The sequence below is a fragment of the Poecilia reticulata genome, chromosome 2 (genome assembly GCF_904066995.2).
Source record: "Poecilia reticulata chromosome 2, P_reticulata-male-v2, whole genome shotgun sequence".
NCBI classification, from domain to species: Eukaryota; Metazoa; Chordata; class Actinopteri; order Cyprinodontiformes; family Poeciliidae; genus Poecilia; species Poecilia reticulata.
The window spans coordinates 4,419,711-4,437,861 of record NC_088831.1 but is presented as its reverse complement, the minus strand read 5'-3'; the positions used below and the strand labels follow the sequence as shown (position 1 = coordinate 4,437,861).

Below are 18,151 nucleotides of genomic sequence, written 5' to 3'. Positions count from 1 at the left end.
TAGTTTTAATTTAACAACTGGTTTGTCCATTTTTCCATAACGATCATATTTATGGAATAAACTGCAAAGAATTCAATGGTGTGAATGATTGAAATTCAGTAAAATAGAATTTTATTTCATCATACGAAAACTGTCTGAACTGATTTTTGTTGTCATTACATTTGTTGACAAAACTTGGTTACGTTTCAGTTGAAACACAGCTGAAGCAATGATGACCAGATGAGTGAGATCTATGGTCTGGAAGTGTTTTAGCCAGCACTGGCAGTTTTATTTCCCTGAAGTGGAACTGTGATCATGGATCAGTGAGGTTGTTGGAATAAAAGCAGACGTAGCTGGAGAGTTTCCGAGGTCCTGCACTCTATCGAAAGTGTTTACAATTTAAAGAGAACAATGTGGGTAATGCTGGCAGAGGACAGGACATTAGTGTGTCTGTGTGCTACTGCAGAGATCGCTTGGCGATAGGTTTGTACTAAAGATAAACACAAAAAAGCCAGTAAGGTAGCTAGCTAGCCAGGGAATCTTAGCAGTGAGTTGCAGAACATGATGAAGATGTTTTAAGGATGCGCAGAAGCCCCGTAGCCTGATTTTTCTTTAAAGACAGAAAAATTTATTGAAACTTTTCATCTTTGCCAGCATTGATGCATTTGTACTCCTTTGTTTTAAAAACAAGTGAGAATTTTCCAGTCTCTCGTCCAGCTGAAGTCACTTTTTTTCCATTTCCAATGCCAAAAAACGTCTGAAGGGGCTTATTCGTCTCCCATTTTCGTCATCACATCATCCTAATCTATGTTTCTTCATAAATACCAACTCAATTCATTATTGCCTTTCCTCTGTATCTACAGACAGTCAAACATCTTTCTATGTTGATGTAAGGAAGGGATTAACTGCTACAGAACAAGGATGAAGAATAGAAATGTTTATTGGTCATATCTGTAGATGACAGTCATCTACCAGTTTGAAATGTAGTCATACAATAAATTTATGGTGTTGCTACAAGGAATGAGGAAAAGCAACCTTATAAGGCAGCTCCAAATTTAGCCAGCATGAGATCCAAGAGTGTATATGTCTGTGAGTCACAAAAACTGGGGCACACACTCACACACACTTTGTATAAACCTTAGAGAAGGCTTGTCAGAGCTCCTGACACTTACAACCCATGTCTGGGGTGTGTTGCGTGAATTTTGCTCTAGTAGGACCTGGTGGAACCAAGAGCAACACAAACTCAGGTCAACTGTGATTATATTCACTTTGTCGTATTTCACTAAATACATTTCCTGTTACAAACTAAGCAGAGGTTATTCAAGTCTATCACTACTTCGTAAGAATCTGGCAGAAAACGCCAAGCTGCCACCCTCAGATTACAGGAAGTTGGTTAGGATACTTAAGATCAGCCCAGCAAGCTTCAAGCCTGTCACGAACTCAAGCTTGTTCACAGCAGAGACAAAAGATGCTGACAGAACGTCTTTTTCCTGGACTGAAATTTGTAGGTGCCTGTATGAGGCAGTAGTTCATTTCAATCCAAGTTGATTTTGATAGCTTTTTCAATTAAATTATTTTTTCATTTAGTTTGATGATCTGAAAAAAAGAAGTAGAAACAGAAGAAGGGAGCTTGTAATTTGCACGCCACTTTTAAGAATTTGTTTAAGGATCCCAGCAGAAAGAAGCGCCAGGCTTGTCCTTCGCTGATTTGTATAAAAGAGCAACAGCCTCTGTGAGTGTTTACAGCTTCTGTCTTTGGTTTTAAGCCTCAGGCACAAAAGCCAGATTCAGGGACAGACAATGCAGTTGACCATACATGGCGAAACTCACGTTTCAATGCTTCCTCTCTCCGAGCAGCCCCGCTTTTTCTCACTCAGAGGACCGAGAACAGTTTATTAGGGCCAAATTTGGGTCTTTCCTCGATGTCTGTAAAACACAGCAGATGGAAAAATGAAAACGTGAAACAAATCACAAACAATTCAAAAGATTTTATTTTAAAAGAAAAAGGGAAGTAGTAATGTTGACACATGCTGTTTCACTTTTAACAAGCCGCATGCAACTAGGTCTGATTTAATCAGACTGCAAAAGACAGGGTTCCTGCAGGTTTCGCCAACTCAAAATAAAGACTTTTTAAGACCATAATGAATGAAATTTAAGTCCTGTATCACACAAGAATGTCAGATATTTTGTAGTACTCTCTACATCCTTAGTAATAAAACTAGCAGTGTTAACCAATGTCATCCAGCCAATTGGTGATACATATGCACTATCCATGACAGACACAGAAAAGCTAGCTAGTTAATTAACAGTTAAGCTAGCTATAATTGTTGACTGTGTGCTCTGACTTTGTATTTTTGTGTTTTTATGATGTAAAGCACCTTGAACCGCCTTGTCGCTGAAATGTGCTATATAAATAAACTTGACTTGACTTAGCGAGAAGCCATGTACTAGCAGCTAATCACCGGTAGCGCAACAACCTCAAGTCACAAAACGCAATAAAGATATTTGCACGCTACTCAACTTTGGCCTGACAGAAAAGTCCCAGAAGAAAATAAATGTTTAAAAGCTAGATTAAATAGTCCTGTCGCAACAAAATTTAAGACCTGTGATTGACGTATTTAAGGTATTTAAACATGAATTTAAGACATTTTAAGGCTTTACACTTAGATACACAAATGTAAAACTGTTTAAGGACAATGTAAAATCATCCGATAGGTTGTCGCGGGAGAAAAAGTGTTCCTTCGACAAAAGCAGACAGGAAGTGTGGATTTCTTGGAGGAATTTTATCATGAGTGAAAAGTCTCTGAAAAGTTTTTCGACTGAAGCGTTTTAGCTTAAGAACAAATCTTTATGACCTCCCTACCTTATACATCATCAATATTTAACATGGCAGTTGATTTTGTTTTTTCTCTCGCATTGCAACACAAACTTCTATGTATTAATTTAAGTTAAAGTAAAAGAAAAAAAGGAATTCCCACAACACAATGGTGCTATAATACATGAAAAATAAATCAAAATTAGAATAAGAACTGACAGAATTTGACATATTCATCTATAATTACAGCTGAAAAATTACATTTGAAAAAAATAACTAAGTACTTATAGCAAAAATGGTTAAATCTTTATTTTGTAAACATTAAGAAAAACCCCCCCAACAACATCCGTTTTCTTGTCTGCTCCTTTACCTGACTGTTAAAATGCCAGTCGGTGTGAAACAATGACTCATCGAAATCATCCAGGACATATACATTAGCCAATAATAAACCCCTATGGGATTTTCACATTGTTTTTGATGCTGGTTTTTACCACAGCACTAAAGCCGAACATAAACACTGTAAAACAAGCCTTGGCTTAGTCATCATCAGGCTGCAGGACTGAACCAAAATCAGAGATGCTCCCCCGACAGCTCTCTTCCACCCTCAAGGATGGGCATCAGAACGAGACATGAATAATTTCTTTATGGGGACGGAGCAGCTGTGGCCCTTTCACATGAAAATGAGCACCGGCCTAGGCCACAAACACAAAAACACACACAGTGACGTAGCGAGCATCTCCCAGAGCCTCATCCAGTTCTCTGATTTTTTACAGTTGCTTTCACTGACGGAGCAAAGAGTGAGATAACGGAAGCATCGCTAACCGAATGTAAACCGTCAAATAAAGCAACCATAAGTTTCCAGGTAAATTTCCAGGTTGTTTCTGTGTCTTGAACCGTTGAACAAGAAGTGCATTGAGCTTCCTGCCCTTTCTTACTTCACTGGTAAGAGGACTTGAAGCAACACGTATTAGCCTCTCAAAGTCAGACTGTAAAACTGTCAGGGACTCAAAGTAGAAAAAAGACACACGTCCCTTCTGTCGTTTGTGGAGGAGTGGTTTTTGGCAGAACATTCAGTTTGTCCGACAGCAGTCACAGACAACACGTTTAAGGGTGTGACCCGAGGTATTAACCTCACATACGCAACTGAAGTTTGTCATTAATGGGAGGTCATTTGTTTGGCAGCCAGAAAAATATTAAAATACATAAGTGAAAATTATGACAGAGCCCAAGGAAAATGCCATATCATCATCTTAAGGCTGGGTTTTCAATATTGGGACATTCCTGAATGGAATTAAGCCGTACCATCTAACTATCTAAAAGAGAGCTGGGTCTTTAATGTTTTTTTTGTTTGTTTGTTTGTTTTTTTATATACAAAAGGTTCCAGCTGGAACCTTTGTGTTCACACGTTTCTGGTACACCTCAAACCATGATGAGCAAGCGACATCCGCAACACAAAAATGGATGACAAAGCCGCTTCTCTCGGCCCACTGAGGCACATTTTTGCTTAAAAAAAAAACAAGCAGATTGGATGCTGGAGAAGATTATTGTTGTGTTCAAGTTTTGCTAAAAGAAGTTAGAATAACAGCAAAGCTATTCAAGTCTAAAATAGTATCATCAACTTAAAATTCTCCAGGTCTGACTTACTAATGAGCTAAAATGGAAATGAGCCCCAACATAAGACCGGATTAAATATGAACTGCCTGATCATCACCTGTAAGATCCTCAGTCACTGCTGATCATATGGGATCATACAAACTTTTCAATACAGAGGAAATAATGATAAACCCAATGACTACAAGGTCCACCTATTGTTCTGATATGCAATATTCAGAGAATTTTCTCTTTGTAAGATCGGCAGCCATATTTAAAGTTTTGCACATATGTAGAAACTTTATTGTGTTGAGTAGATTGAAAATTACCTCATAACCTTTCCTAGATTGACGGGCAGCAACAATTGCTTCACAAATCCAACGGAACATTGTGTTTGTATTGTGAGACTTCACTTAAGAGAGTAGAACTCACAGCAGAACCTCCTTTAAAGCAGAAGTGAGCCAAGAGGGTCAACTTACAAGACTCTTTCAAAGGACACCACAAGCTAAACTTCCTGCAGTGTCAGAAAAACAAGTAGTGGACGCACAAACAACAAAAAAAAAGCTTTCAGATCCTAAAGAGTGCACCGTCCATCCACGTCTGTGCTTCCGTTTTGAATCCGGTCACCATTTGCATCACGTCTTTCCCAATGAGGCTGCATTGGTCTATTAGCAAACAGCGTGACGATGCATTTCCCCTCACATCCTCCGAACATCGCAGCACAAATCTGCAGCCAAATGTACATATGACATCAGCGTTCCAGTGCACAACGGTCTGCAGCCTCGGGGTGTAAACAAACTCACGCTGCAGATGCTGTCACGAGGCGGCAGGCACTCACCCATTTCCTCTGCTTCACTTTTAATACTCACTCTGACTGCTGCTGCCTCTTGAACACTTGATCCAGTTAACACTTTGTCGACTGCAGCGGTTGTCCCACGTTTGGTGCCGTGACCGGGTGAACAAGAAGTGCAAAGTGCAAAGAACAGAAATGACTGGAAAACAGGGTTACCCACTTATAATTTCTGATGTTTATGTGGATTAGAGGAGCAAGAGATATGAAGGGGACGGTTTTGGTCAATGGAGGTGTTCCAAACTGCAAACAAAGTTCAAGCCATGAACTGCAGACCGCCACAACACAAGTGACACTGTCCACACTGGAAAAAAGGTTTCAGAAAGAACAACCAAGGAATAAGTCCGTGCTCCAACTTCACCTTCAAGCGAAGGGCTCCACTGCAGGCCAGGAAACCAACTGATTTAAATGAGCTTTACAATTCCTACCAGAAAGAGCGGTCACATGTCCAGACAGAATAATCTATTTGACCCTGTACGTATAATTTTTGAAACTGTGTCAATTGAAGAAAATCCACCATAACTCCTCCTACACTCAACTGTTGACAGACACTGGATGAAAGGTGAACAAACACCGACGTCTAGTATTTTAATATCGAAAGCTGAACATCTCACACAAATCGGTTTTCAGTTGCTCTTTCTCACCGTCTCAAGATGCTTTTCAAGAGCGCTCACCGCGTAGGAAACCCCGTCACGCCCCACATCACTCTGCGACAGCTGTTCAACACAAAGCGTAGCAAGACGGCTGCTGAACCCGAGCTGCCGGCTACACGGCGGAGCGCTGATGCGTCTTTAACCTCCCCCGGAGTTCATCAATATTAAAGAGGCCGTTACTTGAGAACAGCCGGTATCGGCAGCAGACCGCATATGTGCTCACAAATTAGAGAGGCTGATGTTCAGGAGGTTCTGCAGCTTTAAAGTGCTCAGAAGAAGAGCAATTCATTTTAAAATAGACATAAAGCTGCTGTGGCTTTTAGCTCTGAGTCAATACATGTTTGAATTTTTTTGTATTTTATCTTCCACTTTGCTTATACTGAGCTAAAGAACGAGGACATTGACATTTCAGTGTTCCTAAGATAACTGAAATCAACTCCATTTTAGTTCATGTGAAACAAATAAAAGGCTTAATTAATCTTCTTATGCGACCTTTACACGACATGTTTGATAAAGATTTGTCTCCTCGCTGGATAAGCTGTGTTCCCCCAGCTCCCAAGCATCCGGACGACCAGCGGGCTGCAGGCATGCGCTGGTAACTACCCACACATGATGATGCACAGAAGCAGAGGAGCGTGGATCAACAGGCTCCCTGCCCACAGCTGATTGGACGGGTTTGATGAGTCACGACGAGCACATGGCGTCGATGAAAAAAACAAAGCAAAAACAAAACAAAAAAAAAAGCATTACAGTCCACCAGAGATGCTCAGATACAGTCAGTGATAAATTCTGCCGGTAACCTCAAGGGACTCCTATTTAGTGGAAGGAGACAGCGTGGGGGGGGGGGGGGGGGGACGTGAGAAGACTAGAGTGATCTACATATTAAAAGTGCCAAAACTACCCTACAGGTATCCAGAAAATCTTCTGGTGAAACTCCAATTGGCTTCCTGCTAAATCCTACATCAGATCAACATATAGATCAGTTGTGGTGATGCAAATAATCACTTTTAAGAACTATCACATGAAAGTTCTTAAAAGTAGCACAAGAAAAAAAAATCTAAGGGAAAAAATTGTTTACACATTTTTTTAAAAGATTTTATGAAGTAGGAAATTGTTTTTACATTTTTGTGATTTTTTTTTCTAACCAAGTTAACATTTTAATCTTTTTATTTTGTCTAGAAATTTCTATATATATATATATATATATATATATATATATATATATATATATTAAACAGAAAATGGAGAAAAGCCTGACAACCCAAACATTTTATATACGCCTTTTTTTAGTCCATACTTATCCAGACCTGGACAGCAAATTCTATACTTTTCATCTAAAATACTAAGATCCCTAAAATCCCTAAAATACTAAAATTCAACCTAAACATTTCATTTTTTTAATGAAGCTACAGAAAAGTTGGCTTTCGTGGTGCTCTTGTTCTCAGCAGTTCGCTTCAAGTAAATCAGGTTGTTAAACCCCAAAAAATGGAAAACAGAAAACACTCGGGGAACACATATCATATGCTTTTCGACACTGGCTCGACATTCTCGAACCACCTAAACTCATCCCAGTCGCGGTAAAAGGCCTCGTTTTGAAGCCGAGGAGTATCCTCATCTCCTCCACACCACTGACCTTGACTCCTTCGGAGTGAAACTAAAAAGCAGCAGGACTACAGTGAGCTGTCAGGAACACGTGTTTCCATTCCCCAGCCAGTCAGCATCCACACAGGGCTGACTGTCACTGCGCGTTCTAAGCAGGTTTCCATTACATCTCATTAGATGCTAAGATGCAATGCAAAAAGCATACCCTGCAATGATACCGCCGAAAATATGACTCATTTCCAAACACAGCCTTGAAAATACATCGTTTCTTAATAAAGTTACATAACTACGCAGCTCAGAAATAAATCACTTAAATTCAAAAGACTTCCTCCCCCTAAAGAAGGTTAGTAGTCCTCTGCCATATTCAAACAAAATTCCGGCTTCTTAGTCATACTGCGCATATTGCTAACCGGGTGTATTATTAACTTTTAGTAGATAGACATATGCAGAGTTTACGCCAAAAGAATACAAATAGGCAGAAATTAACTCCTTCCGTTTAAGAACTTATCCCCAGCGTTATAAACAGTAAAGCCGTGGTAGTTCGCTTCCCACAGACGATTTAAAAAAAACCGCTATTCCACAACTTCAGTTTAAAAAAACATACATGTAGCAGCTACATACCAGTTTGGTTCCGTTGTCTGCATAAAAAAGACCGTTTAGCGCCAGGAAAACACGAGAACCGTCTGAAAGTGGGTGTCCGTAAACTGCAGCACAGTTTCTGTCTCCTTCTGCACGTCAACCAAGCCGCAGCAGTGACTGCCTTTAGCCACGCCCCTTGTGTCAAGAACAGCCAGACGTCATTGCGTATCTTACGCAGCGCGTTCAGTTTTTCTGGATAAAAATAAAAATAAAATAAAATAAAACAAAATTTTGTATTTTTGAGGCTTATAAAAAATACTGTGTGTTTTAGATATTTTGATTTAGAGAAGTCTGGTTAATAATTTTTAAATGCTTTAAGACAAGGGGATAAAAGAGTAAACATGACATGTGAAAATGAAAGTGCATATATTTTGTCATTATCTTGCGACATTTGGTCATTTAACTATTCATTATAGAAGGCTAGTTTTGTAGTAATAATTTATCTATTTTAGTATTTCAACATAGGAAAACAGTCAAACAAATGACAGAAGAAATCATCTATACAAACTATTCTTCGTAAATGCACATGTATTTTGAGCAGTATTCACCCACTTTTCAGTTTTGAATTTGACTAAAAATTTAAATTTAGTTATGTTTCAGACAAAGGAAACATAACTTCACACAATAAACTGTTTTCAAATAATGATTTTACTTATTAGGAAGGAAATCCAAATCAAAATGTTGATAAAGTAAAACATTCAATATCTGGGAACAAGACTGCCACTTTGTAACACCAGCAATAACTCTGTACACTCCTTTAGAGGAATTTTCCATTCTTCTACGTAAAATTGCTTTAATACTAGAGTTCCCAGGGATTGAAAGTCTGTTTAAGATCATGGCATCCTATCTCAAATCTGTATAGACTTTGATTAAGCTGTTTCATCTCACGAGTCATTCAGAGTTAGACTTTTTGGATAGCTTTCCTCAACCCATTCCCATCATAAATGCAATTGGCCCTTGAAAACTACTTAATATTTGGGTTACATTTTTTATTAACATATTATATTGATATTTTAGAAGACAATGCAAAGCAAAAGAATAAGTCTGAAAGCAGCAAAATAGCAGCAAAAAATGTTCACATTGCTATAGCTAGCTTGTATCAGTTGCCTAACTGCTTCTACCTGTTTAGGAAAGTCTAAGCAATTCAACCGGTAGTAAATCACCCGTTAGGCTGAATCAAGAAATCTAGCGAATATCTTTGTTAAATTTGTTAGTTATATCTTTTATCTCCCCAATAGATTAACCTGTTTTTTGGTACAACAGCTAGCATACTACAAACACTCAGAAACCTGCCACTTGTTTCTTAATCATTTTATTTACATTTTTGTGGTTTCATGTGAGGAAAGTGTTTTATGTATCACATAAAATATAGTTTTACATTAACTTGTAACAGTCACATTCTTGTACATCATCATATTAACCTGTATTAGTGAAATCCATGTCGTTCAGTGAATCACAGAATTGTGCTCTGCTGCCATCATGTGGATTTTATAAGGTACTGCAGATCCCCCACACAAGTTTTTTTTAGGTGAGCCTTAAAGACTGAATCAAGTCTTTTCTGAGTCCCAGCCATTCATCCGTGGGAGTGTTTGTGTTTGTGGAGTGTTAGACATTTGACCTGATGACATCATGCCAATAACAGCGATTCTTTTACCTCTTCATGTTATTTTCAACATGTAGCTCCACCTAGCAGGTGTAGTAGGGCAAATAGATGAAGCAGGTTCTGTAACAGTCGAAACCAGATTTGCACCTCAGTCCTGATCCATGAGACACTATGGAAGAAGGGATTTTTTCCCCCACCTCAGTTTTGAGCAAAACTCCCACATTTAATTAAACTAGGTCTGCACGGGAGTGATCCAAGACCTGCACAAGATCTAGGCCATCAGAGGAGCTTCTTACCCAATTTTTAAGATAAATTTAAACGTTTTTGGAAGACTTTTGAGCCACTCTGACTTTTAAAAATGGAGAGATTTACTTTATTGAGGATGAGAACTAATAGTGGAGTCATCTGCATGATTTTTGTGCTCTTTCTTTGCTGCACTACTGGAAAATGCAAACTCCAGGAAACAAAACCAACAAACTCAGTAAGCCTTGAAACTGTCAAACCTCATCCAAATGACATTGGGGAACCTCAGCCTTATCCAGAGGAGGAGAAGGGTAAACTTCCTGTGTTTACAATGGACTACAGTCGGATCCAAATCCCATTTGAATTTACCTTATGGGTACTGCTGGCTTCTTTTTCCAAAATTGGTAGGTAGAAAAGCAGGTTTGACTAATTGTGGATAATCTGGAAGTCTAACCTTGAATTGGTTCATCTATTCCATTCAGGTTTCCACATCTACCAAAAAATTACAATCTGGATCCCAGAGTCATGTCTCCTCATTGGCATTGGCCTCATAGTTGGGGGCATCATGTACTCTGTGAAGGAGGAACCCCCCGCCGTTCTCAGCTCTGATGTTTTCTTCCTCTACATGCTCCCACCCATTGTTTTGGAAAACGGCTATTTCATGCCCACAAGGCCATTCTTTGAAAATGTTGGGACGGTGTTGTGGTATGCTGTGGTGGGAACGTTGTGGAACAGCATCGGCATAGGTCTCTCTCTCTTCGCCATCTGCCAATTTGAAGTGTTTGACCTTCAAGACATTAATCTGCAGGTCAGTCATGAAACCCTTGCGGTGCCTATCAGCGTCTAACATAATTAAAATAGTTGGTGTAGATGTGCTTATGGGTCTTCTTTGTCTCCTCGTATTACTGCAGGAGAACTTGCTTTTTGCCTCAATTATCTCTACTGTAGACCCTGTGGCAGCTCTTAAAGTGTTTGATGATGTTGGAGTCAATGAGCAGATCTACATTGTTATTTTTGGAGAGGGTCTCTTCAGTGATGCCGTCACAGTGGTGAGTAATGGTGCTGTGAGACAGTTTGAGTTGCTAATTTTCAATCAGAGTGTAAACTTGATGGACCAGATGGTTCAGATTCTCTTAGGACTATGACTCTGTGACAACCCAGCTTCCTTGTGAGGTCAGCATGTACCAGTGTAGGTGTGTAAACTAAGACGTATTGACATTTAGAAACTTACTTTGCAGTTCACTTTGACTCTCACTGCAGAATTTTTAAAATCATAACGTTTTGTTTTTCTGTGGTAAAAACATGATGTTACACAAAGGCCCTCTTGTTTGAAATGGGAAAGGTGAGAGAACCTGTAATGTAAATAAGGCTAATGTAACACATTTAAATAAGTTCAATAGTGATACAAGTTCTACAAGACCCCAATTTTTCTTTGCTACCACACAGTTAACAGGAAGGTAAGGGAAGTAAAAAAAAAAGACAAAAGAAACATACACTGCTGCAGGGTTTCTACACATTTATTTCCAAATTTCAGACTAGAACTTTAAAGATTTTCTGGATCTTTGAGTGCGAAAGAAATAATTTAGTTGCGTTTATAATTCATTGTAAAAGTATATACATATAATCCCCTGCCCCCCACAAAACTAAGGTTAGCTAGTTTCAAATCCAACTTTTTAGTAAATGACAATTATTGATAACACTAAAATTTAGTAGCTGATTAGAACACAAAGATTCAACACAATTAGGTTAATATCTTGCCTTGTTTGGCTTTTTGAAATCTTTCTTATGACAGTAAAACAGTAGTTTTCCAGTAATGTGCTTCGTTTTCTGCCGCTTCAGGTCCTCTACAACATGTTTGCCTTTCTGGCCGACATGCCAGTGATTGACTCTGTAGATGTGTTCCTGGGTTTGGCCAGATTTTTTGTGGTGGGAATTGGAGGTGTCCTTTTCGGCCTCCTGTTTGGCTTCATGGCGGCGTTCACTTCCCGCTTCACCAGCAGGGTGCGGGAGATCGAGCCCCTGTTCGTCTTCATGTTCAGCTACCTGGCCTACCTGGTGGCAGAGCTGTTCGCCATCTCCAGCATCATGGCGTAAGTTCGCTGCTTATCACTGTAAACCTGTCAAACCTGATGACAGTCAGATTAAACTTTTTTTTTTCCAGCTCCAAAGTAAAAACCGAAACACTACTTTTGTTATATATTCTAGGGTTGTTTTTTTTTCACCCTTTAAGGCCTGCAGATTTATTACTACCCGAGGAAATTGCATTTATTTTTGCCTGCTGTGGATCTTGATCTGTAAATCTGACTAAACATAACATCTTTATGAATGTTGCCTTGTTTTTTTCCACTTACAATCCTCTCACGAGGGCTTCTTCCCGCCTTCTTCAGCATTACAACATAAACTTGTTCTTCCACAAAACTTTCCAGCCTTAGGAGGCGATGGAAAGTCAAGATTTGACTACATTCTGCACAGACAGGAACTACTCTGGTTCCTAAAAGTTCATGCACCCTTCTAAAGGCATATAAAAAGAAGGCCATAATAAATGATTTCAAATTATTTATCTTGTACAGTTCAACTGAAAAACAAACAAATCTGCGAGAGGATGAGTCTTGTCCTATAGATATGAAGGCTTTTCTGATCAAATTGTCACTAAAATGAGTGAGCTGTAACAAAATATAATCACTACAATGTATTTGTTTATGAGTAATAATAAGAAACAATTCACATGGTTAGAATTTAAAATAGATGTATGACGATACAGCGTAACACACGTGCCAATTTATCATCTTGCACCCTCTAGTGACCAAAAAGAGGAACACATCAAGTCGGTTTTTCATACCGTTCTAGCTGAGAGTTTTTGGCAGTAACTGATGAACAATTGAAAATTATAGAGGTTTAGGGGTGACAAAATTAAGTAAATATACAAAGAAATACATCAGTGTAAATCTTGCATTAATTGATTATCATAAAACAATGAAAACATAATTTAATAACATCATGAAATTATGGCGTGCAATTAAATCTACCTATTAAAATATTTTTTATAGGAAATGTATTTAAAAATATATTTAATTATTTCACTGTGTATTTATTTATTTCTTGGCTCAGAACGGTCCTTGTACAGCAGCCATGAAATAAACAAACACACAGTGAAACAATGCATTTTGAGTGAAATTTATTTAATAACTTAAATTTAATTAGGAGTTAAGACTTTACAGGTCTTCCTTAATTTCCAGATTTGAGTACATGACCAGACAGAGGAGTGGCAAAAGCAAACGAGGTGGATTAGCAGTGCTCGCCAAAAATGAATGGTGGCATCCAGGGCATGTGACTGTGGAACATTGCCTCTGCTGGCCTGAAATTTAACTGTTAGCATGTCATGATGGTCATAAGACTGTCACGCAGTCTTCAGTCAGAGGTCTCTTTGGATTTGTTGCTGGACTGTCTGCTACCGGAGATCCCTCCAGCCACCCACAACAACTTATTGAAGCTACTGAGATTATGAGTTATAAAATTAAATTTCCTTTTATGAGGAATTTTTGAATTGAACTGAAATCAAAAAGCAAATTCAAGGAACTAAAACCTTATAGTGGCTTTCAAAGTCATTACCATGTCCTTAACATTAGATCTAAAATGTGCCAACATTGCAGGAACTTTTAAATCGAAGTAAGGGGAGATCTTTTTTGTTTTTATCCTAATCTCTTCTGCAGCTTAGAAAAGAATGTGCATGAACTGAAATTGAAATATTGATCAAGATTTTTGTGGTTGTAATTTGTTTTTCTTTTATCATTCATACAGCCTCATCACATGCGCCATAACGATGAAGTACTACGTGGAGGAGAACGTTTCCCAGAGATCCTGCACCACCATTCGCCACGTTGTCAAGATGCTGGCCACCATCTCCGAGACACTCATCTTCTTCTTCTTGGGTGTGGTTACCATAACAACTGTCCATGAGTGGAACTGGGCCTTCATTCTGTTCACGCTGCTCTTCGCCTTCCTGTGGAGAGGATTCGGTGAGGAGCTTTCTCACTCTTTCCTGAGCTTTGTCAAATTCAAAACAATCAGGGTGATTGATCGTTTGGTAACTCCGCCTTTGAAGGAATTCTGGTGCTGACCCAGATCATCAACCCGTTCCGGACTATCCAGTTCAATTTAAAGGACCAGTTCGGCTTGGCGTACGGAGGCCTGAGAGGAGCAATCTGCTTCGCTTTGGTCTTCACTCTGGGGAACACAATTAATAGAAGAAACCTGTTTGTCACCGCTTCGATCGCCATCATCATATTCACAGTTTTCATCCAGGTAGGCACACTTGTCAGTATTTTTCTAAGTCTTTCATGCACGTCTGACTTATTATTTTGTCATTATTTTCTTTAATTAGACTTAAGCTCTTTCAGAGCTTCACAAAAGTCTTCGTATTTCTTGAAGCAAATCCACTTTTTGCAGATTCTTTCCGTTACTTCAGTTTTATCTCATGTCTCATGCAGGGCATCAGCATCCGCCCCATAGTTGAGTATATAAAGATCAGAAGGACCAACAAAGATCTTAATACTATCAATGTGGAGATTCATACCAGGGTGAGTAGCAGATCGTCTCTTACTGTTGTGTTTTCGTAAAATGGGACACCAATTATGAAACGTTATTTTTCAATATTTTTCTAGACAATGGAGCACCTTCTTTGTGGCATTGAGGACTTGTGTGGACAGTGGGGTCACTACTACTGGAAAGACAAGTAGGGATTCTTTTAAAGTGTGAACCATCCAAAAATGTACCTGAAAAAGCAGATACAGGTGTAAAATTGAACTATTTTTCTGTGTGAAAGGTTTAAAAAGTTCAATGATCGCTTTTTGAGACGCATCCTGCTGCGAGACAGGAAAGCCGAGTCGAGTATAGTGTCTATGTACAAGAAGCTGGAGCTTCAAAATGCCATTGAGCTACTGGACACAACGATGGGAGACATCAGCGCAGCTCCATCTCTTGTTTCCCTACAGTACGTCACTGTATTTTCAACTCATTTACCAAAGTGTAGTTTCTCTGGGGCATTCTTAATTAATAGCGAACGCATATTTGTACCCAGAGAAAAGAGCTGAATAGGACAAATAATGACTGCGGATGTTGTTTTCCAGTAACAAGTTCAGAACTGGACAATATAGTGATGTCTAATTCGATAAAACAGTAGACAAAAACATTTAAACACATTTTCGAAACTGTATAATCAATATTCTAATGAGTCCATATGTTGACACAAAATCTGATTTCACTGCAAGCTTTTGTCCATCTAGAGGGAAGCTGCCATGCTCTTTGTCCATCTTGATAATATTAATGATAAATAATGGCTTTCATGACTGTCTATTGTTTTCATCTTGATCTTAGAGATGAGAAGAAGGAGGCATCTCGGCCAAAGAAGACGTTCAAGGCTACTGACATTAGGAAAATGCATGACATCCTGTCTAAGAACATGTACAGAATTCGACAAAGGGTAACAATCATATTTCATACATAAATATTTCCACACTCAAAAATCCTCTTCTGCGTTCTAGAGTAATTAATTTTACACCAGTTTTATACAACCAACTTTATTTGTATGTGCCAGGGCATCCTCTGAAAGGACTTGGATATTCTGTTACAAAGGAAATAAAGCTGTAGTGGAACTGGGAAGGACAGATGTGTCCATTGAAAATGAGGAAAAGCACTAGAGTAACCTTTGAAAACAAGGACAAGATTTGAACAAGGACTGGGTAATCCAGAAAAAGTGGGGATTAAAAACCAGGATATCTGGTGAAAATGTGAACAAGGACTGTGGTATTTGGTTAAAATATGAACAAAGCATCAGGGTATTTGTTGAAAAAAGGCACCAGGACTGTCCCTGTTGTCCCATTTTTCTTGTGAAAAGGAGACAAGGACTGAAGTATTTGAACTAGTGTATCTTTTGTACCAAAAAGAACTTGTACCAAGAAATTTGTGACAAGGGACAAGGACTGTGACATCTGGTAAAAGTACCAAGGTATTCTTTTTACTGGGGACATGGAGAGGGGTATCTGATGAAAGAGACAAGTAAAAATAGAGACAAGGATGGGGTATTTATTTAAACTGAGAACAAATTACCAGGGTATCTGTTGAACATTGGAACAAGGTCTAGGGTATTGCATGAAAATTGGAACAAAACAAATTTAAATCTCAGGAGTGGACGACAGTATTCAATTAGAAATTTTATGGATGGATCATCTCTTGTTTGATGATCCATCAATAACTCAAAAGCCATAACATTTTTAAACTTGTGCATTATTTTTTCTTAATGTCTAAATGTTAATCCCTGTCTTTATATTGAAAATGTAACCAATTCTGTTTTCCAGACCACAGCTTTCACCAGCAAATACGGTCTACCAGATGACAGCCAAACCAGAGAGATTCTGATTCGCCGCCATGCGAGCATCCAACGCAGCCTCCGCGCTGAGAGTTTCCGTGAACAGGTTTAGGTTTTTTTCTTTGCTCCTTTTTAACTTTTGTGTTTCTCTAAAGAGGAAAGTAGAGAAAACAAAATAGTAAATTAAATGTTCTCCTTTATCCTTCTGTCTTGTGCCTCCTCTAGCCAGCACAGAACATCTCCAAGTCTCTGAGGTACTACTCCCTCCAACCTGGTGGTAATCTGGATTCTGGTTTACCTCTCAGAAGACGTAGTCATGGTGAGCAGGATCTCCTTTTGAATTCCTTTGATTGGCTATGGTACATAAGCATGCAAATTCTCCCACTGGCTGATTATTTGTTTGCCATTAGTTATTCCTGAGGTGGATCGCTTGCGGTCATCTGGTGTGTCTCCACGCTCCTCATCCCGCTCACTAATTCCAATGAGCAAACTGAACACAATTGAAGAAAGAAGAAGTCCCGTGGAGGCATCAGCTGCCTCCACACACCCTCTCTAACTGTCTTCTACAGAAGACCACCTGAATGAGGTGTTTACAGGCTCGAATATAAGAGGACGTAGAGCCCCTGTTCCCGCAGCGAGGAGACGTAGCCCAAATCGGGTTGATGAAGATGAAGACGAGATTGTCTCTGAAGGTCAAGGGGAGGAACGGCATCTACCTCCTCGAGGCTGGGCCCCTGAAAACAGGGATCTTGGAACAAATGAGGCTGGAAACTCATTACTTAGACCGTCATCGCTAAGATCCCAACGCTCATGGAGAATATGACAAACTGACCTTGTATTTTGTACACAAAAAAGTTATTTCTTTCAGATGGATGAGAAATATGAACCTAGAAATATGGAGTAGAAGGCTAAAACTTTTATTACAAAGTCACCTTCCAAAAGAGAGTGTACTGTATAATGTTCACCAGGACCCAACAATCCGTTATTTTTTTAAAACATTGTTATATTTGAGGACTTAATTTGCATGTATTTATTTTTACGTTTCGACTATCCTGAGCCAACAGTGATAAAATAAATGGAATTTTTAGGTAAAGCCACTATAATTTTTATTTTTTTTTTAAGTCTGCTGTTTTCTGCATTCGCACAGGATTAAAGGTTGACTAACTGAGCTCCCACACACAACAGCCCCTTATCTTAGCAAAATGTGTCCTCCCAGCCAATTCAACAGATGGCTGCATGGTGTGTTTAAAGATGAGAGTGTTGGCTAAAATTAGCGAGATGCTGAAGTCAAAATTAATTTCACGAAATGAAAACGTAAAGCAGTCTTTGTCAAAGTAAAAAAAGGGCCATTTGCTGAATGTTTTGCCAAGCTTCAGTTCTCTGCATATATTAAAATGGTATCAGAACAAATTTCAGTCAAAATAATATAGGCAGAACCAGAAAGTATGAAAAAAAGGTCAGTAAAATAAATTTCATGTATATACATTTTTAGCTTTTTCTGGTGAGTCACAACTGTACTTTAAAAAGGCAGAAGATTTCTATAAGTTTGTATGATTATTAGTGAAAGCTAAAACTTGAAAAGGAAAAGTTACTGATGTCTACTATTACTTAGGGGGAAAAAAAAGAAAAGAAACATGAAAAAGCTAATGAATAATAATAATGTAACTCCTTTTCTTTTAAATAGAGCTAAAGATTAACCTTAGCAATTGTCTGTGTTAATAGGAAGGCAAGACGTATAAAGATGTGCTATAACAGGAAAAATATTTTCCCTTTTTACTAGAAAATAAAAGCTTTCTAAATATTGGTTAGTACA

At 38.7% G+C, this 18,151-nt stretch overlaps 2 protein-coding genes across 15 annotated transcripts in view; one reads left to right on the top strand and one right to left on the bottom strand.

The window, feature by feature from the left end:
- Positions 1–8,268, bottom strand: part of LOC103473821 (inositol polyphosphate-4-phosphatase type I A-like) — a 32,952-nt gene extending 24,684 nt beyond the window's left edge. For 13 of the 14 annotated variants that reach the window (XM_008424388.3, XM_008424421.3, XM_008424450.3 and 10 more), the window contains exons 1-2: positions 8,111–8,268; positions 1,810–1,905 (exon numbers count right to left, since the gene is read on the bottom strand). The gene's annotated coding sequence lies outside the window, so the exon portion shown is untranslated. Of the gene's footprint in view, positions 1–1,809; positions 1,906–5,878; positions 5,902–8,110 lie in introns of those variants that run through there. The other variant, XM_081615271.1, reaches the window with a different exon arrangement.
- Positions 8,269–9,735: 1,467 nt separating this feature from the next.
- LOC103473813 (sodium/hydrogen exchanger 2-like) lies at positions 9,736–17,435 on the top strand. The gene is made up of 13 exons (XM_008424329.3): positions 9,736–10,378; positions 10,457–10,782; positions 10,886–11,023; positions 11,814–12,064; positions 13,773–13,990; positions 14,077–14,276; positions 14,462–14,551; positions 14,636–14,706; positions 14,797–14,964; positions 15,348–15,453; positions 16,328–16,444; positions 16,564–16,657; positions 16,749–17,435. The coding sequence occupies exons 1-13, from the start codon at positions 10,090–10,092 to the stop codon at positions 16,892–16,894; spliced, it is 2,214 nt and encodes a 737-aa protein (XP_008422551.2). The 5' UTR covers positions 9,736–10,089; the 3' UTR covers positions 16,895–17,435.
- The last annotated feature ends 716 nt before the right edge of the window (positions 17,436–18,151 follow it).

What these genes read in the sequence shown, in the direction of transcription:
- LOC103473813 (XM_008424329.3), top strand. Translation starts at nt 10,090, where the DNA reads ATGGAGAGATTTACTTTATTGAGGATGAGAACTAATAGTGGAGTCATC. An exon ending in TTCAAGACATTAATCTGCAG is followed by an intron (nt 10,783 to 10,885) that starts GTCAGTCATGAA and finishes GTATTACTGCAG; the next exon opens with GAGAACTTGCTTTTTGCCTC. An exon ending in TCAGTGATGCCGTCACAGTG is followed by an intron (nt 11,024 to 11,813) that starts GTGAGTAATGGT and finishes CTGCCGCTTCAG; the next exon opens with GTCCTCTACAACATGTTTGC.